The sequence below is a fragment of the Pseudorasbora parva genome, chromosome 19, assembly GCF_024679245.1.
Source record: "Pseudorasbora parva isolate DD20220531a chromosome 19, ASM2467924v1, whole genome shotgun sequence".
NCBI lineage: Eukaryota > Metazoa > Chordata > Actinopteri > Cypriniformes > Gobionidae > Pseudorasbora > Pseudorasbora parva.
In genome coordinates, this window is record NC_090190.1 from 37965777 (window position 1) to 37987601 (window position 21825).

Below are 21825 nucleotides of genomic sequence, written 5' to 3' on the forward strand. Positions count from 1 at the left end.
TACAAAAAAGTTGTACATTTGCAAAAATATCATTATTTTCAATCACAAGTTAACCCCCACAGGTTCATGGGAGGGAGGTTGACACAAGTGGGCGTGTCTACTTTTAATTACTTTTGCTTTGTACAAACTTTTCAATCAACTATCACAAACTATGCATCACTTAAAAGCTAAAATACTCAAGATTTATGTTCTGATCTTGTTTTTGCAGTAAATACACCAGGGAGGAAAGGGTTAAAAGTTTTTAAGTCCTAAGGTCCTTATGGCCCCGCCCACCGACTCTATACACGATGTGATTGGCCCGGCAAGAGTTAGGGGAATACAGCTGAGAAGTGTATTAAGAGTTGCTATACAACATTTGCGGGCAGATTAGATTTACTGCCGCTAGGGTGTGCGTCTAGATTTCTAGGCTAGAGGTTAACCCTTTCCACCAAAAAAAATTAAATGAAATGTACATAAAAATGTTAATAACTCCAATAATAAAATTATATATTAATGCATATTATTATCGATTATAATGGTGATTGACAAGTCACCTTTATTTCAGTATAGCTCTTTATACAATACTGATTGTTTCAAAGCAGCTTCTGTAATTAACAGGAATATAACTGTTAATATTGCATAATTTGATTATGAAACAGCTTTGATTCAGCTCTGCAGAAGACAATAGCGTCATTATTCGGCTCAATGTTGTTCATATATTATAAAACAAATTCAGTTCAGTATAAAGCAGCTAAAAGACAACAGTGTCATTTATTAAATTAAATTCAGTTCAATAATAGTGTCGATGTTGCGAAGTGAATCAATTATTGCTCTTTCCAAATGACCCGTATAGTATTTTGGTAGAAAGTGTTACCCTGGTAAATCTTTGGTTCATTTTTAAAGCATTATTCTAGGTTTAATTCCTTTCAGAGAGTTCTTGCTAAAATGATTGTACTCAGACTGAGCTTATAGAGCTAGTTCTGTTTTATTTCTTCATTGTAAATAACTTTCTCTTTTTCCTCTTCCTCTCAGTTCTCACATCTCCTCCAGGGACGAGTGGGACACTTCAGAATGAGAATGAGCTGGACAGTGAGATCCTAAAAGCGGATGACACAACGGTCACAGACTCCTCCTTCATAACAGACCCTCCCTCAAAAACAGAACCAATCAAATCTGACGCAAGACCCAGCACACCCGGAGCCAGTCCCAACCCACCGGCTAAAAAAGGTACTGAGAAGGAGACCAATACACTGTTTGTGTCTCAAAAACTGTCTTTAGCTTTCCGCTGTGGGATATGTCATTTACATCATTACATTTAAGGAGGGGACTCAGCACCCTAACAATCCCTTAGCAACTACCCTAGTGTGAAAGGGACAGCTCACCTAAAACTGAAACCAACTGTTGTGTCTTGTCGTTCCAAGAATTCAAACCCGTAAGACTTTCGTTCATCTTGGAAACTCAAATTAAGATCTTTTTGATCAAATTTGAGAGTTTTCTGTCGAAGTGCTAGCAATCAAACCAAAATAAAAATAACAAAATAATATAATGTATTTATTATAGTTGCATTATTAATTTATATTATACATTGATTTAATAATATATTATTTGTATAATGTAATTCATTTAAATATATATTTTTTATTTTTTATTAATGTATTTATTTTTATGCCATTTGTTTTTTTTACTTAAATTCATATTTTACTTTTTCAATAACCAAGTAATTTTTCCCCAAATGTTACTAGTATTGTTATCATTTCAAAAATAATGATCAAATAATTATTATTATCAAAAATAATAATTAATATATATATATAAAAAAATATATATATATAATTGTGTAACAAATAATATAATAATTTATGTCGAGACTCAAACAAAACAAATTGTAACATCACATCATTCGTTATTTTGAGGAATATATTTCTAATACGTTTAATAATATCAAAACATTTCTTTAAAAATGTAATTTTTTAATGATGATGTAATCATAGTCCTTTGGACAAGGCACTAGACAAGAGTTAAAGTAAAGGACTGATGCTATAGAGATGTATTTATTTACAAAATTCGTATAGTAGAAGGATTAAAACAGAAGAATAAAAGAGAAAATGTATTCGAGGAATCCATCTCTTTCAGCATAATAGACCTCATGCATGTGAACATCCATCAGACTGACTTTAAAAAGACCTTTCTAAATTCATCCTAATCAGATGGTCGTGGCCGCGAGCCAAGTCATTGTTTGTGAAGAGGGCGAGACGTGGAAACCCGACATGGCCGTGCATCAAAGCGGGGAGCGAACCTCGTGGTGTGTGTGTGTGTGTGTTTGGGGAAGGTTTGCTAAGAGTTCTCGAACAGTCTCGAGTGTATAAGGCTTAGTCGAGTCCTTTTGATGGTGGGCGCGGGGCAGACCGGTTGCCATAGCAACAGTTCGATTCGCTGGGAAAGAGTTGCATGTATATTGCATTACAAGGAGGACACGCTTAACAAGAAGAATGCATAGATGAAACGCAGTCGCATGCGCTTTAATTGAATTGAGCATCCTTCACATGTGACTGTGTGATCAGAATAATACCTGACTCACCACATTTCCCTTCAATGCCTTGGATTAAACCACCTCTGCAGTTAAAGAACTGAGGACATACTTATCTTGATTGAATCAATATTCTCCTGAGGCCAGGAAGAAAATGGAAAATGTCTGTTACAAGCCTCTAATTTGCCAGGAAAGAGAAATGGAGAAGAGGGGGAGCCTGAGAGACAAATTACTTAGCATATATCTTTGGTATAATGTCGACCAGCTCTCATCAGATTAACAGCACCATACTTTACAACAAATATATGCTTACTTATAATAATGTAACATTTTGAACAGTTACGTTTGTTCCTACCCCCCCACTGAAATATTGGTACTATTTACAAATGACTTTCTCATGTCATTGTCAACTTTAAAGTAATTTGAAAGTACATTTTAAAGCATTATCTGTTTTTTCTTAACAGATGGGATGAGTTCAGAGCAAAGACAGAAGCAGGCCAAAAAGCGGCGAGAGGAACGGGCCAAATATCTGGGTGAGGCTTTATAAACACAACTTTTGTCCTGCCTTGTTGGTCTAATGATGTGGTTATGCTGCACAAAACATCTATCTAGTTTAGTACATAAATGCAAATATAAACTGAATATACAATATACAAAATAATTAGGGACTACGTTGAGAGTACAGTCTGAAGTCAAATAATGGTTAACTCAGTTATAGACTATTCCCACAAGAAACACTTAATGAAAAACAACTTTATCTGCCAACTGGTCTCTAATGATGTTCAGTGAAGTCAGCAGCATCATGTACAGTACAAACTGATGCGACTGACCGATGTTGACCGATGTGCTTGTGATTTGTGTTTACTGCTGCAGACCAGCGAACCCAGGAGCAAGGTAAGATACGTCACAGGATCGATCATTTGATTAAGTGGATCGTCTCCATTTATTTCATGTCCTGTGATCTTTGTTTTTCTCATTTGTCCAATTTTCTTTGTCCACAATTTCAAAAATCATTATGATTAAGGTGTAGTATTTTAAATACAGCTCACGCACAATGGACTGAACCAAACCTTTTACTTGCATACATACAGTACAGGCCAAAAGTTTGGACACATTACTATTTATAATGCTTTTGAAAGAAGTTTCTTCTGCTCATCAAGCCTGCATTTATTTGATCAAAAATACAGAAAAATTGGAATATTGTGAAATATTATTACAATTTAAAATAATTGGTTTTCAATTTATCTTACTTTAAATGATAATTTATTTCTGTGATGCAAAGCTGAATTTTCAGGATGGTTCCTCCAGTCTTCAGTGATCATGATCCTTCAGAAATCATTCTCAGATGAGGATTCATTTACAGTTGGAAACAGTTCTGCTGCTTCATATTTTTTCATAACCTGTGATACTTTTTTATAATACTTTGATGAATAAAAAGTCAGTAATTTGGGGTCAGTCGTTTTTTTTCTTTCTTTCTTTTTTTGAAATAAATCAATAATTTTATTGTTAAATTGATAAAAAATATGATAGTAAAGGAGATTTATATTATTTGAAAATGTTATTTTGAATAAATGCAGTTCTTTTGAACCTTTTATTCATCAAATATATACGGCAGCAGAACTGTTTCCAACACTCATAATAAATCAGAATATGAGAATGATTTGTGAAGGATCATGATCACTGAAGACTGGAGGAATGATACTGAAAATTCAGCTTTGATCACAGAAATAAATCATCATTTAAAGTATAATAAATTGAAATCCAAATATTTTTAATTGTAATAATATATCACAATATTTTTTAAAAAATCTGTATTTTTGATCAAATAAATGCAGGCTTGATGAGCAGAAGAAACTTCTTTCAAAAACATTACAAATTGTAATGTGTCCAAATTTTTGGCCTGTACTGTATATTTATTTTGTGTGTGTGTTTTAACTATTTCCTACGATTATGTCAAATTTAACAGAGTTTATCACTGTTACAAGAAACTACTCATCATCTTTTGTAGTAGCGTAACATAGGCCTTCCCATGCTACAAATGATTATGAAATACATGCATATTTCATCATTCCCATGTGCAGCAGCTTTCATAAATCAATGCATGTGTCTCATATTCTCCACTTTTAACTATCTGATACATCCCTACAGGCACAGGGTGAAAAATGTGCCATCATTACAGTTCGTTTAGCCATGCCTCCCTCTCAGATTAGCTGTAATTACGTTTGCCATTAGCATGATTAGCCTGCTTGGCTATCAGCTCACTTTCAGCCGGAAAGATGCAGATAAACCTCAAAGTCTTGCCAGCTGTTTATCAGGTCCACAAGTCCAGTCATGCACCACAGCTGTAGGCTTTACATAAATGGTTTATTGTAGTTTTGGGACTAAATATCTTAGCTTGACAAATGCTGTGTATACAAAGACATAAACCTGGCTTAGCTGTTAGAACGAAGCAAGCGTTGTAATGCCGGATTGCTGCTATATTGAATTGCGCTGAGAATAAAATCTATTTTTCAGTGCAGTCTCACTGTCATATTGCATATTGTATGAAACTAATAGGATTAGTGAGTGTGTTTCGCTCGCTAGCGGTTTACTGGAGTTGAGACCCATGGTTCAACATGAAGGCTGAGATCTTCTTATGTTGAAGGATATAAAACAGAATTGTTATATATTTATAGAGGACTGAAGGGTTTTATGTTATTGGATTTAGCGTAAGTCAGAATTACTTATATCACCCACACAGTTTCAAATAGTCTGCATAAGAGTTTAATCTATCTATCTATCTATCTATCTATCTATCTATCTATCTATCTATCTATCTATCTATCTATCTATCTATCTATCTATCTATCTATCTATCTATCTATCTATCTATCTATCTATCTATCTATCTATCTATCTATCTATCTATCTATCTATCTATCTATCTATCTGTCTGTCTGTCTGTCTGTCTGTCTGTCTGTCTGTCTGTCTGTCTGTCTGTCTGCCTATCTATGTGTCTGTCTGTCTGTCTGTCTGTCTGCCTATCTATGTGTCTGTCTGTCTGTCTGTCTATGTGTCTGTCTGTGTGTCTGTCTGTCTGTCTATCTATGTGTCTGTCTGTCTGTCTGTCTGTCTGTCTGTCTGTCTGTCTGTCTGTCTGTCTGTCTGTCTGTCTGTCTGTCTGTCTATGTGTCTGTCTGTCTATCTATGTGTCTGTCTGTCTGTCTGTCTGTCTGTCTGTCTATGTGTCTGTATATCTATCTATCTATCTATCTATCTATCTATCTATCTATCTATCTATCTATCTATCTATCTATCTATCTATCTATCTATCTATCTATCTATCTGTCTGTCTGTCTGTCTGTCTGTCTGTCTGTCTGTCTGTCTGTCTGTCTGTCTGTCTGTCTGTCTGTCTGTCTATCTATCTATCTATCTATCTATCAAATATATATTGCCTATATGACTTAATGCTATTATTTCAAAGCATACCATGGTATTACCATAGTACTCTGCCCAAACAGTTTTTTGTCAACTTACCATGGTACTTCTTCTCCCTTTTCTTTACTCATCTAAAAAGATTTTAATCAACAAAATACAGACACATTTTCTCAATATTGAGATATTGAGAGCCATGCTTGTATTCAGTCAAATTGTGTTCTTCAGTGCTTCTCATTCACACAATAGCTTTTGTATGAGTCACAGCTCGTCCCGTTACCGACTCACTGCATTTCCTGTGGTATAAAGCGGATGTGCTTTAGAAATGAAACAGGGTAAAGTAAATACAGGGTCGCCCCACATGGATTTAAAGCAATGTTGTGAATGGAAGCAGTTCCCCTGTGTTTGTATTCCTCTGCTCAAATCCCATCTGGACTGCTGTGTGTGTGTGTGTAGACTTAGTTATGGTTGAGGGACTGAAAAACAGGAAATTCCACAGTGTGATGTCTCGTGTGTTCCTTAAATTGGGCCTGTGAGCAGAATGCATCCAGCTGTCGCTCAGCGTGCTTGAGGTTTTAAATAAAGAGCTCTGATTGGTTTTTAATTGTTTTTGAAGTCAAACTGCTGAACACACAGAGAATAAGACTAGAAGAATAGTTTTTCCTCAAGCACTGATTTATAAATGTAAAACGTTTTCAGTGGAGAGTAAACCAACAGTTATGGGAATGATTCTACAATTGTTAGTGATTAGTAATGTTAATTTACTGTGAAACAATCAGTTCTGATTTCCAAACAACTTTAGATAAGAAATTTATTTCTCCATACACTAATGAGATATTTGATAAATTAAGACATATCTGAAGCTAACAAAAGTATGTTCAAATAATGTTTGCTTATTTTCCCATTACATTAGTTTTTCTCAGTTGCTTTGGTACATTTCTCAAATCATCCTCGACATTTTCCAAACAGTAAGTGCATTTCTCAAAGCAAAACACCATGGATTACCTGCAGAAGCCAGTCTATTGCTCAAAATCCTTAGTTCATCTCTCAAAAGTAAATATCTGTGTCAATGAACATGTCAGTGCCATCAGAATGACAAGTCCTTGTGTCATTGTGTACGGATAAGACAGTCAAATTGCTTAGTCATGTTGTCAATATAGCGGTGTACTCTGGAGGGATGTTCTGATGGAAACTGTGGCTAAAGCTTTGATGACAATTACTGTAAATTGTAAGTTACGCCTTAGTGGATGTGGGAGTTTGATTGCAGAGACTGTACAAGATTCACATTTCCGCTTTTACTGTTAGAAGTAAAAATGTGACCATAGGACAATCTCCCATAAGTGCAGTGCTGTAGGAAGTGCAGTCTTCCTACACCTCCTGACGTTCCTGTCGGTTGGGCCACAACTTATCATTCACATCACAACGAATATCTTTAAAATAAAAAGTCTATTGGAAATGTATAGAAATATGCTTGGCATATTAAGACAACTTGTTCAACCATTTAGCATGTGTTATTTTAATGTGTACAGGATTAACTAAGGCTATGAACTAATGCCTAAATGTTGTGCTGGGTGAGACTATTAAAAAGAGACCCATTATAATACATTTTGATCAACATGACATAAGCAACTGATAATGTAGGAAACAGCAGGGAATTGCACATAATCATTTGCATGGATGCACCAATGCATTTGCAATTTTTTCATTGTGCACAAGTGACAAAATGATGTGAAGATTGAACATTTCAATAGTCTGAGAATTTCAATTCTGATCTGAGAAATGTACCAAAGCGACTGAGAAAAATTGTAAGTTAAAAATGTTTTTTCTTGTTTATACAAACACTAAGGGAACATTTTATTATTTCACAAACATTATGGGAATGTTACATTTGAAACAAGTAGCAACATTTAACAACATTAAATGAACATCCAACTCAAATATTTCAGGAAAAAAGTTCCATGAGCAATGTGTGAATAACATTTTCTTGTTTATAATTTTGAGAGAACATTGCCAGAATGTTGGCCAAAGTTCTGGGAACGTTTGCTGAGACCTCAGTATAAACTCACGTGTGTCTCCTTTTAGGAGACATCTCAATGTCTTAGACTGTGTTAAGTGGAAAAATCTGCAATCGAAAGAATGAATATCTTGTTTGCGTCTATTTTAATTTCTCATGAGGAATTTCAGGAGTAACATATGAGGCAAAAGGATTCTTAAATGACATGTTAACAATGACAGAAATTGACATAATAAGCAGCAGGCAGCATCACCCAAAAACTCTCTTTCTTCTCTTTCTCAGCGGCGAAGAAAGCTCAGTGGTTGGAGAAGGAGGAGAAGGCACGGCGTTTGCGTGAGAGCCAGTTGGAAGAGCGCAGGAGGAAGTTGGAGGAACAACGACTGAAGACGGAGAAAAGAAGAGCTCTGCTGGAGGAGAAACAAAGACAGAAACTGGAGAAGAATAAGGTGTGGAGATGCCATGTTCAATAGCATTACAGTATTGTAAAGATGCAATGCGAGATAAGCTTTTTAGGTCTCAAATTCAAAAGTAAATGAATGATTCAAAGTAAAGATTTGTATAAAATACTGTTTAAAAGTAAATAAAACATATATGAAGCAGCACAACTGTTTTCAGTATTGATATGAAGAAATCATCATATCAGAATGATTTGTGAAGGATCATGTGACGCTGAAGACTAGAGCAATGATGCTGAAAATTCAGCTTTGATCACAGGAATAAATTACATTTTAGAGAAACAAATAGTTATATGTTGATTGCTACAATTTGATGAACCACCAGTTATATAAGTGATTCAGATTCTTCTTGAGAAGAAAAAGTAACCAAATAAAGCTCATTGTGAATGTCTTTTTCTCTGCAGGAGAGGTATGAATCCGCCATAAAGAGGTCAACCAAAAAAACGTGGGCAGAGATCCGTCAGCAGAGGTGGTCATGGGCCGGCGGCTTGAACCAGACCTCCCGCAGAGAGAGTAAGTGTTGATAGTCAAACTTTACAGCCTCAAACAACTTCAGAATACAAACTAGAATCATTATATCCATCTAAAACAATACTCAGGAAGGAGAAGAGAACCTGATATCAACTTGGAAACTTCTTATGTTGACACAATATTGTTTTTGACAGCAGTGTTTGTTCTGTGTCCATATGAATGAGTTAAAGCAGTCAGTTTATCTTCAGTGAGCTGAGATATTACTGCTGTAGATGGTTAATAGGTGTCACCGTCTGGTTATGATTTTTTTTATTTTAAGTTCATCTAGATATCAAATAGTGAGGGAGGAAAATCATCTTATGATGGTTTCGCCAACACAAACTTGCTTATCATTGGCATCAAACATCTCTATGGTTGATTTTTATGTTTTACTATGATTTTTGTACATTTTCTTTTATTCTTTAAAATCATTTTCTGGTGTTTGAGGTAGCTGGGATGGATCTTTCTCTTGCTAAAGTGTGATTTTTCTCCATATTATTAGACCAAAGAAGTTAAAAGAGATGTTAGTGTGGGATTTTAACATCACAGTGATGGGCTTTGATGTGTCTACTGTATGTATGACATTATGTGATTATAACCAATGATAAGAAGTCTCTTCTTTTTCCTGAAATTAAATGTTGATGTGTCTTTAGTGACCAGTTTGTTACAGGAAGTGATGCCATGTTGGATCACTTTGTACAGTTCTACCCTGTTGAAAAGACCAGATCAGACCTATACATTTCTAGTATGCTGGTTGGTGTTGGTGGTAATGGATGACCAACATGTTTTTATGGTTATGCTGGTTAAGATGCCTGATGTGGACAATGATGGGTGATAATCCTGGTCTTATCAGTAGGATAGTGCTGATTTACCTAGAGAGTCTACTATAAACTATTGTCAAAGAGTTTGGGGTCAGTAAGATTTTTTAAAAAAATATATTTTTATTCAGCAAGAATGCATTAAATTGATCAAAAGGAGGGATGCACCGAAGTGAACATTTTGGCTGATACCGATAATAATTTATTTTTGACAGCCGATAACTGATAAATAGGTCAATAAATTTAAAATTTTGATAGGCTGATGACAAACACAAACGTCTCACCATTAGAAGCCCTGTCCTTAACACAAAATTATAATGTTCTCATTATAATTTTACCTAGCCTATGTGACAGAGTTGCAGTTTTTTTTTTAAGTGATTCCAAACATATTTCAAGCAATTCAAAATGTCTCAGCTGAAGGAAATAATCCATTACTTATCATATATTGGTCAAATTTTCTTGTCAGACTAATAACGATACAATTAAAAATCAACATATATCGGCCGATACCGATATAGTGGCCGATATATTGTGCATCCCTAATCAAAAGTGACAGTAAATAGATGCATATTGTTACAAAAAATATATATTTTGAATAAATGCTGTTCATTGAACTTTCTATTCAGAAAATTCTAACAATTTGTTTCAAGGTTTCCACAAAAATATTAAGCAGTACAACTGTTTTCAACATTGATAATAATAAGAAATATTTTGAGCAACAAATCATCATATCAGAATGATTTTTGAAGGATCATGTGACGCTGAAGACTGAAGGAATGATGCTGATAATTCAGCTTTGATCACAGGAATAAATTACATTTGAAAAAAAATATATTCAAGTAGAAAACAGTTATGTTAAATTGTTATAATATTTCATAATTTTACAGTTTTTACTGTATTTATGCTGCTTTGGTGAGCATAAATAACAGACACAAGCAATAAAAAAATCTTACTGACCCAAACTTTTAGTTTATCTAAATATACTTTATATTTAAGTTTGGTCAGCGTTCATGTGCTTAAAAGTTAGTGATCATATAAAAATGGTTGTTAGCATTGTAAGGGACTTAATGTACATCTTAAATGTACGATCATCTTACATGATCTCAGGCTGATGCAAGAGTGACCCGCCTCCCCCAACTCTCCCTCTGAAACTCTGCATGACCCTCCAAGAGCTGGAGTTTTGCGGCCCGTCCCGCTGTCACTCACGGGGTCAGTATGAACGCTCTGCTCTCTGTGTTGCGCTCTGCAGGCAGATGCTCGGCCTCCACGGTCAACCTGCCGCGGCAGACGGAGCCTGTGATTAACAACAGGCTGTCCAAGTCCTCGGCCACGCTCTGGAACTCGCCCTGCAGAAGTAAGAACGGAGCGGCTCCCGCGTTTCACCTCCAAAAATCCCTCCCTCCAAACCCTCCGTCTGGTTTTTTGGTTCTTCAGTTGTGTTTTCTCATGAACTACTTTTGATTTGCTCATTTCTGGTGGCCTGCTTGCCTGTGCCTGTGCCTGGTGATCAATGGTCATTCTCTCACACCTTTCTTTTTCACTTCCCCACCCCTCGTTCTTGTGTTGCATCATGGGTAATCTCTTCTTCCGTGCACTTTTTGGTCAGTGCTCACATTGTTGCATCATAGTCTGTGATGGTTATTTATCTGTGGTCCAGTATGGTGGAAATATCTCTTTTTTTATTTCATTTATTTCTTATCTGTGTGTTCCAGCCATCACTTTCGGTCTTTGGTGTGGGTTGGGGTGCTGGTGGTGTTTTTTTTTTTAACCTGAGTGTGTGATTTGAAAGGCTGCATATTTATCACTGATCATAAAACAATGATCTTGTAACTAAGTTAGGATACATAATATAATTTGTGCCACTTTAATTGACTAATCTGATTTGATTTGAATAATTTCAATGGATTGATTGACTCATATAAATACTAAGTGATGTTGTGCAATAGTTAAGTAGATGTGAAACATATCTGGCACCTGCATTCTGCATACTGCTTACTGTATACTGTTCATTATTCACCGTATACTAAGGGTGGGAATGTAAAAGAATATATTGCTCATTCCAAATTCACTTAACATTTCTGGTTCCTTAATGGTTATTTTGCCTATTTTTTGTACAATAATTGGTCCTAACTGCATTTCTGTTCAAAGGTTTGGGGTCTGTACGATATTTTAATGTTTTTAAAAAAGATATTATCTTATGTATGGAGTAGTTTATATGACAAGCTTGCTCTGCACGTTGCACTTAAGTGCCTTTACTTTTTTGAATTCAATCATATTTCAAGCAATTCAAAGCCATCATGGCGAACAGTGCACATCTCAGCTGAAGGAAATAATCCATTATTTATCAGCTTTAATTTTTTGATCGGGCTGGATAACATTAAAAATGAACATATATCGGCCGATACCAATATGGTGGCTGATCTATCCTGCATAGTATGGAGCCACTAACACGATATACAGGGGAAAAAATTATATTGTGGCCTCGAATTAACATTTTTTCCCACAACTCACTAATACACCAGCAAATTTACTAATTCTTTCCCTCGTTTTAAGAAAATTGCATATCATATAGTAATTAATTCATTAAAAATTAATAATTTGCTAAAACGTTTTCCCTTGTTTTAGTTCAATCAAAGTGAGGGAAGGAATTAGTTCAACATGGACACAATTTACTAAAGCCAGGGAACAAATAAATTTATGGAATTCTTAATTCGTGGCCATTATATATGTGCGTGTGTGTGTGTGTGTGTGTGTGTGTGTGTGTGTGTGTGCGTGCGTGCGTGCGTGCGTGCGTGCGTGCGTGCGTGCGTGCGTGCGTGCGTGCGTGCGTGCGTGTGTGTGTGTGTGTTTGTTTGTCCATATGTCACTTGCTCTCCAAGGCTGAATTTACAGTTTTGGATCAAAAATACAGTAAAAACAATGTTTTCAAATATTGCTCTTAGTGTGTTTTCTATTTAAATATATTTTAAAATCCTGTAAAGGCAAAGCTGAATTTAAAGTAGCCATTAATGCTGTACGGCTTAATATTTTTGGGGATTCTTTGATAAGTAGAAAGTTTATAAGAACAGCATTTATTTTAAAAAATGTGTAACGTATAAATGTCTTCATTGACACTCTTGATCAATGTAATGCATTCTTGCGGAATAAAACTATTAATTTCTTTCAAAAAAATGAAAATCCCAAACTTCTGAATGATATATATGCTAAATAAATATGTTTAGTATAGAAGAAGCAAAAATCAAGTACTATTGCAATCTAATGTTTTACATCATTCAGTATATTTTTTTAAAGTGATAATGATTCGGATTAAGAACTGATTCTCATTTCCCATCCCTATTGTACACTGCACTTTTTTCTTTCTTTTTTTAAATATCATGTGAAACAGTATAGCATTATGCAATGCTAAACACAGTGGTTTGCTACATTTATCAGTGTATGCAAGTTATTTTCCACATTTCTAGTCCACTCTTGTGGGTCAAAAACTAAAGACAGACCTCTCATCGTTCTGCAAAGATCAGTTCAAGCACACTGCATTATATACACAGCATAAGTAGCATGTCATCTTGATATTCTATGGATAATAGCATACTATGGGCAGTATAAATGCAGAGATTGTAGTAGTATGGTAGTTATTCTGAACATAGCCTCATTTTAAGTTTTAAGTCTCTCCGAGGAAATAATGGGTTTTCTAGAACGCTGACATCCACATGCAGCAGAACGTACCAATGATAAGTCAGCAAAACTGTGGCTATGCATATGTGTATAAATCAACATAATAACAGCATTGTGCACCGCATGGCAACTGTGTAGCTCATGGTCTGCTCTTTTTCCCTGTCATTAGAGATGACCACTCAAAAGTGCACTTTTTGCTGAGATATAATATTTAGGTTAAACATTTTAGCTGCTGTCATGAGAGACTTGAGATTTTTTTTGTTGTGGTTGCAACTAGCTTCCTGGAAATGGTGCTAAATATTGTTTTATAACATATAGAATGAATATTGTTTAGAAGAAGCAGGAGTTTATAATCTAGATCGTGATCAAACCTTCAGTAGTTCAGGCAACAGCACGGTTTGCCGCAGTGGGGGAGAAAAAAAAGGCAGCTGTTGCCTAGCAACGCCCAGTGACCATCCGTCACGAAGTGTTGTAAATTTTCTCGTGTTGCTAAAGTGTCAGAACGGCACACAACCTCGTTGCTAAATCGAGAACTGGGGTCTGTTTGGATACACAGTATTGTTTTAATGTTACGTGTTTGCGAATACGACATTCGGAGTGTGTTTCTGCCTGTTCGTGCCCAAGTGTGTGCGTGTGTGTGTAGCAAAGGAGCATGGGAGAAAATGAGTGTTATTGAGACCACAGATTCATTTCTTCGTCACATCACTTGTTTTTCTCATGTCTGATGAGAACTGTCATTCAGTCATCTCTGTGACAGCCCAACCCTCATTTTAATGTGTGCTCAGAATATTAACACAGCAGCATCCCATAATTCCCAGAGCAAAACCAGTTTTAACCCGACTTTGAACCCATAAAAACTCTAATTATTCTGCTGTTAGTGCTGTTCGTCTAGACATGCAGTTAAACCATCCAGAAAATTCATGATTTAAATCTTTTAAATATTACAATTGTTTCTCCTGGAAAACAGTGAGCTTAAAAGGAGAGCAAAATCGGGTGTTTCTCCTGAGAAAACGACTCTAGAGCTTGAGAAAAGATCTCGATGATGTCTTAGACTTTGCTAAGACTTGCTATCAAAAAATCTCAAAATGAACTCTAGCTTGTCTAATCATATTTTTGTAAGACTGAGCTATGTTCTGAGTCAGTAAGATTTTTAATGTTTTTGAAAAAAGTCTCTTCTGCTCAACAAGGCTGCTTTATTTGATCAAAAATACAGTAATATTGTGAAATATTATTAAAATGTAATATTGCATTGTAATATATTTTCAAATGTAATTTATTTCTGTGATCAAAGTTGAATTTTCAGCATCATTACTCATTAGTCTTACATTGTCACATGATCCTTCAGAAATTCTATGATGATTTTCTCAATAAACATTTCTTATTATTATCAATTTTGAAAATTAATATATTTTTACAGTATACATTTTCAAGGATTCTTTGAAGCATATAAAGTATTAGAATTTATTATACTTTTTAACATTATAAATCCTTTTTGTCACTTTTGATCAAATGTAGGCATCCTTACTGACTAAAATTAATCATTTATTTAGAAAAAAACCTAAATGAACATCAACTTTTCAATGGCTTTTCAACATCAACTTTTTAATATATACATTACATATATATATATATATATATATTATCGTTCTTTACTTTAAATATATGTCAATGATTGACTCATTTGCCATTTTTTTTCTTACTAGACATTTTAAGAGAAATATCATAAATTAAACATACATTAGAGCTCCATTTTGTCTCCTGAGTTATGAAAGAGAAAACTTTGAGTAATAAAGCATTATACAAGTCTAATATACTTAAAACTTAGTTACTGTGTCCTTGATTTAACCAGCATGAGTTAGATTGCTGGTTAAATTCACTAATTAAGTTGAAACTTCAACTCCCTTGAAGTTACAATGAGCCGATGAAGTGTGTGAATATGAAGTACAGCAATCACAATATTCACACACAGTAGTGTAGATTCTGTGTCTGGCAGGAGTCCACAAACATGTCCAGATCAAGACATCACTGTCAGTGTTCGCTCAACGAAGGGCCTGAGATTTCCACTTCCAGTAACAGCCTCTCCGGTTGGTCAGGCTCCTTGTTACCGGATGTTTCAGCCAGCCGATTGGCTGAACGCTTGCTTTGGCCCTTTGTCGAGTGACCTGAGGTACTTGTCCACATGTGCCGATGCTAACAGCTCCATCTTGTGTCAGCCCGCAGCTTGCGTCTGAGCCCGTGGGAGAGCCGCATCGTGGAGAGGTTGATGACGCCCACCCTTTCCTTTCTGGCTCGCAGCCGGAGCGTCGCCACCCTCCAGAACAGCAGCGACCCCCGTAAGTTAACCGCCACACATACACTTATCATGTCAGGAGCTTAAGGTTATGGTTATACTCACCATATACTACATGCACGCCCATGTAATGAGTTGAACACACATCATAGACGGGCCTTGCTGAGTGCAAACAAGCAATTAAATCATGCATTGTTGAAACCAAACATAGAGAAATAAACTCCCTGCTTCCATTGTAAATACTATTAACCCCAGTTCAATGTAAAGCAGTTTTCATTTCTAAATGGTATTTATTTTCCACTGTTTGAGTTTAGTATCGCTGTATGTGCATGGAAATGAAAATGTTTGCATCTGATAAAATTGACCATTTGTCTTCTTTAATATCTCAAATTAACTCAACTATTTCATCCGCTGATTTTCTCTTGAATGTTTGGAAATACTGGCTTTCTGTATACGGCACAGTTTATCATTTTGTAGTTTTTTTCATAAAACAATATGCACTTTTACTTTGAGTATACATTTTGAACAGACGTTCTTCATTACCTGCCTGTTTAATTCAACAAGTGATGTCCAGTTATCATTTTGGAAATAAATGTTAAATGTTTATTTTTATTTGTATGTCCAATTTTGTGTAACAATGTATTGACATTTATTTATTCACTAATAGTTTATTTTTTAGATTGGAAGTGCATTGCATTGTGGGATATAATTCACTGGGCTTTGTTTATATACAGTTATTTTACATTATAATAATTTTTCACAATGTTACTGTTTGATTGTATTTTTAATCAAATAAATGCAGTCCTGCTAAGAAGAAGAGTTTTTTTTAAAACAAATTAAGAAATCTTACCAACTGTAAACTTTTGAACAATAATGTATTAATTCATTATGTAATGTTTTGACTGTCTCTAAACATCGCTCTTTCTGATCTCAGATCAGTGTTCCCGCTCTGCGTCCGTGTCTCCTCTGACGCCCTGCTCCCATCATCATCCTCACCAGCACAGCGCTGACCGCTGGAGGGTTTCGGCCAGCACTCCTGACATCACACAGCGCCAGCACAGACGCAACTCCACACCGGTAAAACACGACAACTCACACACAAATATTCAATAAATGCTAATAAACATTACAGTTCAAAAGTTTGCCGTCTATATCTCTGTGAGATTTAAAAAAAATTATAATAATCTTATTCTCACCAAAGCTGCATTTATTTGATCAAAACTACAGTAAAAACTGTAAAATTGGAAAATATTATTATATTAATTTAAAATTCCTGTTTTCTATTTTGATGTATTGTATAATGTAATTTAGTCCTTTGATCAAAGCTGAACTTTGATCCTTCAGAAATCCTTCTAATATGATGATTTGATGCTCAAAAACATTTCTGATTATTATCGATGTTAAAAACATTTGAGCTGCTTAATTTTATTGTTGAAACTGTGATGCATTCTTTTCAGGATTCTTTGATGAATATAAAGTTCAATGAACCGCATTTATTTGAAGTAGAATCTTTTACACCTTATAAATACATTTTTAGATAAAAAAATGATTAATTTATCTTTTAAAATAATTTGTATAACTGCAAAAAATTCTCAAGAAATAATCCTGTTTAAAATGACCCATCACTGTTTTCCTATAGTTTGAGAAGAAGAAGAAAGAAAAGAAAGACAAGGAACGAGAGAACGAAAAGGAGAAGAGCGCTCTGTCGAAAGAAAAAGTGGAAAAGAAGAGACAATCCCAATCCATAACCAGAACAAAAACAGAAGCCAGGTGACTCTCTCTCTCTCTCTCTCTCTCTCTCTCTCTCTCTCTCTCTCTCTCTCTCTCTCTCTCTCTCTCTCTCTCTCTCTCTCTCTCTCTCTCTCTCTCTCTCTCTCTCTCTCACTCACTCACTCACTCACTCACTCACTCACTCACTCACTCACTCACTCACTCACTCACTCACTCACTCTTCTCTCTCTCTCTCTCTCTCTCTCTCTCTCTCTCTCTCTCTCTCTCTCTCTCTCTCTCTCTCTCTCTCTCTCTCTCTCTCTCTCTCTCTCTCTCTCTCTCACTCTCACTCTCTGAGATCAAACTCTAAATACAATGTAAGAAAATAATTGTATTGTGCTTACGGAATCAGACTTATTTTGGTCTATGTTGGGATGTTTTCTTAATTCTCTTTTCTCTTTTTAGCCCAAATCTCAAAGCTAAAAACAGAGCTTCATCACCTGCGACGCCCAGGAGTCGCCCCCTCTCCCCCAATCCAGCAGTGTCCCCTAAACCACCCTCATCTTCAGGCCGGACTCCTCCTGGCACCAAGACCCGTCCTAAACGGGCTCAGACTCCCGCCCGCATACAGCCTCCCGCCGTCGCCACCGTCGCCGTGGAAACCAAGGAGCCCCGTCAGGCTGACCCTCCCAAGGACACAAAGAGTGAGTGTGATCATCATGACGACCCAAGCAGAAAGGCTTTGCTCTCAGATAAATCTGCATGACGGCTCAATGGTTTTCAATGAGCTCAGGGTGACTTTTATAGCTTTAATATGTATGAACGAAACGCAAGTGCTTGTAAGGATTTTACTCTTCTTGATGGACTGTTTTTTTCTTCTTCTGTTTAGCTGCTCCTAGTGTTCCTGACATCACTGTCTCATCTGCTCCGGCCACGCCCATCACTACCTCTGCACCAATCACAGCAGCTCCTCAGACACCAGAGGTGGCCAATGTGGCCGCCTCTCCTTCTCGATCGCTCTCTCCTGAGCCCGGCCCTCCGACGGCCAAGCCCACAGCTGGGACCAATGATCCAGAGGAGGCGGCCCGGGTTTTGGCGGAAAAGAGACGTCAGGCACGTGAGCAGAGAGAGAAGGAGGAGCAAGAGAAGCGAGAACAGGAGCAAAAGAGCAGGTTAGTGGATTATAGTCTGAGTGGATGGTGTCAGTTTTGCATATTAAACAAAGTCCGGCCCACTTTGCTAAGAACCGCCCAATTAGACCGCTTTATTGACATTTACAGCAATCACGGCAGAATTATTATCATTAGTTAAAAAAATGTTAATTGAAGTAAAGCTGAAACAAAATAAAATACAAATACTAGATAAATCTGAAAAAAAAAGTCTCAAAACTAAACTAAAAGAAAATTAAAAATGTTGTCTTGGCAACTAACTGAAGTCTGAATCATTCAAATTACTAACTGGAAATACATTTTCTTTTTATTATTATTTAATAAACTAAAAAAAGCTAAATGGTAATATTAAAAACTACTAATACAAATAATAAAAGCACATAACAAAGTTACTAAAATATTAATACAAATTATAATAGTATTTAAATAATAGTAATAGTACATTTTTCATGATTTATTGGAAAATTACATATTATTGTATATGGGTTTTTAAAATATTTTTATAGAGATTGCATTCACAAATATTTTAGAGCTGATCATAACTAAATAAATTTGTTTATTCAATATTTACATTTATATTTAATATTTTCCACTTACAGTTTTAGTGATTTTGTTGTGCTTTTTGGCATTTTTATTAGCTTTTTTTAAAAAATATGTCTCTATAGTTTTATTAATTTATAATTATTTTTAGTTTTAGTTATATTAATACATTATGTTAAAATGATTTATAATGATAACTGTTGCCTGGCAGCTGCATTAACTTATTTCAATTAATGATTTTTGAATGATTTAAGTAATGTTTTTGTTACCTATAATAACCCTGTTTCTGAGGTGTTGACTATAAGAGTTCTGTAGACGCTAACCCCGCCTCATCCTGATTCAGAGAGCTGCGCGAGGAGCACGCCAGACGTGAGGAGGAGGAGCGCAGGCGCAGGGAAGAGGAGGCGCGCTTCATGGCGGAGCAGCAGCGTCTGCAGGAGGAGAAGGAGGCGCAGGAGAGAGTAAGAGCCGAGCAGGAAGACAACCTGCGACTGCAGAGACAGGTGAGCAGGGCATCATGGGTAGTGGCTACCATATGACAAACTTGTCAACAGGACAGAGTATTTAAATATTTTATTAGTGTTGAAAAATATGAACCTTCTGAACATTCTGGAAAACATCTGCGTTGTAGAGAACATGGGGGAAATCATTAGTTTAATGAACAAAAAATGGGCTTTTTAATGGCCAATGACAGTGATGAAAGGAGGACAGACAGACGATTTGATGGTAATAGCTGATAGCAATATAAAGTATGTGTGTATGTCTATAAAAATAAGTATATTTCTGTATAAAATACATATATGTCAGTTTTATTGGCATGAATAATATTAATTTTAATGTATTTGTGGCATATGTGTTTTAGTGAGCATATAAATATTTACATTGTCTTGTGTTGAATCAGAATCCACAAATTGGCTTAAATCAGTTCCTGATTTACATTCATTCAAAAATCCATCTGCAGTCTTCAGTAAAATAATGTTATTACAAAAGACCTTCAAGGCATCAAGGTGACCAAGGCACTGGCAGACAAAAGGGCATTAACGTGAGTGCTTTCATACGACAGCCTCAGCTTGAGTCTCCTGCAGTGTGTTAGCAGGCGGTCAGATCCATACACACGAGAAGACGATACGCAGGCCTCCGGGCGACTCTCATCTGCTGCCCTTCACACTCGCCGTCAGGTCTCACAGAGCCCCCGGTTTGATCTGATCATGCAGGACAGGCCTAATGGCTCTGCTGTGGCTCTCTGGACAGACAGAGGACAGCTGTGGTGTCTAAGCAGCATCAAAAAGGATTTATTCAAGATCTGAACTGTGACAAGGACGCAGATATGCATTAGTGGATTAAACTTGATGCCACATCTGGATTTATAGGCAATAAGATTAAACTAAATAATTGTTTGCAATATGCTTGAATGCATTTGTGTCTTTAAATGGTATGTAATCCATTTTCTAATATGTAATTGAAAGATACTGTGTCTAGGAGATTATAGTATTATTTATATACTATTATAGTTTCTGTTAATATTTTGAATGCGTTGTGCGTTGTGAGTTATTTTAGTACTTCACTAAACTTTACTAGTACTTGAACTGTATTGGCAACTAGCTGAAATAAAATAATTGTAAGATTTATTTTTATTTTATTTTATTTTGGTTATTAGAATATTTGGTCTCTTCTTCCCTCTTGTGGCAGGAGAGTGAAAATAAAACGATTTTTCAATAAAACGAAAGATTTCAGCCCAATATTTTACTTGATCAACAACCGATTGCTAACAGAACATGACAGACATGTTATTTTAGTACTACTATATTATTTAGTATTTTGTATAATATTATTAATAATATTTATAATTATTTTAAAGGAGGTTTTTATCAGTTTTTATTTTAAATTTATTTTACATTTTATTTAGTTTACTTTTGTCATTTTTATTAATTAATATATATACACGGATCAGGCATAATATTATTCCTTATATTTTCCTAACCACCTTCCTAATATTTTGCTGGACCTTTGGCTGCCAAAACAGCCCTGGAGGCTTTAACTCCACTTTAACTCCACCTGGAGGCTTTAGCACCAAGATGCTAGCAGCAGATCCTTTAAGTCCTGTAAGTTTGGAGGTGGGGCCTCCATTGATCGGAATTGTTTGTTCAGCACATCCCACAGATGCTCGATTGGACTGAGATCTGGGGAATTTTGAGGCCAAGTCAAAACCTCTAACTCATTGTTGTGCTCCTCAAACCATTCCTGAACCACTTTTGCTTTGTGGCAGGAGCATTATCCTACTGAAAGAGGCCACAGACACCGACAGGGAATACCGTTTCCATTAAAGGGTGTAGATGGTCTGCAACAATGCTTTAATTAGGTGGTGCGTGTCAAAGTAACATCCACATGGATGGCAGGACCCAAGGATGGCATTGCCCAAAGCATCACATTGCTTGCCTTCTTCCTATAGTGCATCCTGGTGCCATGTGTTCCCCAGGTAAGAGACGCAAGCGCATGCACCCGGCCATCCACGTGATGTAAAAGAAAAAGTGATTCATCACATCAGGCAAACTTCTTCCATTGGTCTGTGGTCTGAGTTCTGATGCTCACATGTCACTGTTGGTGCTTTTGGAGATAGACAGGGGTCAGCATTGGCACCCTGACTGGTCTGTGGCTATGCAGGCCCATACACAACAATCTGCGATGCTCTGTTTATTCTGACACCTTTCTATCAGAACCAACATTAAC

At 36.1% G+C, this 21825-nt stretch overlaps 1 protein-coding gene across 4 annotated transcripts in view; it reads left to right on the top strand.

Annotated features, from left to right (window-relative positions):
• map7d1b (MAP7 domain containing 1b) overlaps positions 1 to 21825 on the top strand; it is a 52143-nt gene that overhangs the window by 24559 nt on the left and 5759 nt on the right. The window contains exons 2-13 of one of the 4 annotated variants that reach the window (XM_067425604.1): positions 1012 to 1206; positions 2971 to 3039; positions 3380 to 3400; positions 8217 to 8380; positions 8794 to 8902; positions 10967 to 11071; positions 15603 to 15722; positions 16614 to 16756; positions 17319 to 17449; positions 17855 to 18093; positions 18279 to 18561; positions 19442 to 19601. In XM_067425604.1, coding sequence (XP_067281705.1) covers positions 1012 to 1206; positions 2971 to 3039; positions 3380 to 3400; positions 8217 to 8380; positions 8794 to 8902; positions 10967 to 11071; positions 15603 to 15722; positions 16614 to 16756; positions 17319 to 17449; positions 17855 to 18093; positions 18279 to 18561; positions 19442 to 19601 — 1739 coding nt within the window. The remainder of the gene's footprint in view (positions 1 to 1011; positions 1207 to 2970; positions 3040 to 3379; positions 3401 to 8216; positions 8381 to 8793; positions 8903 to 10966; positions 11072 to 15602; positions 15723 to 16613; positions 16757 to 17318; positions 17450 to 17854; positions 18094 to 18278; positions 18562 to 19441; positions 19602 to 21825) is intronic. The other 3 variants (XM_067425606.1, XM_067425605.1, XM_067425607.1) reach the window with 3 other exon arrangements.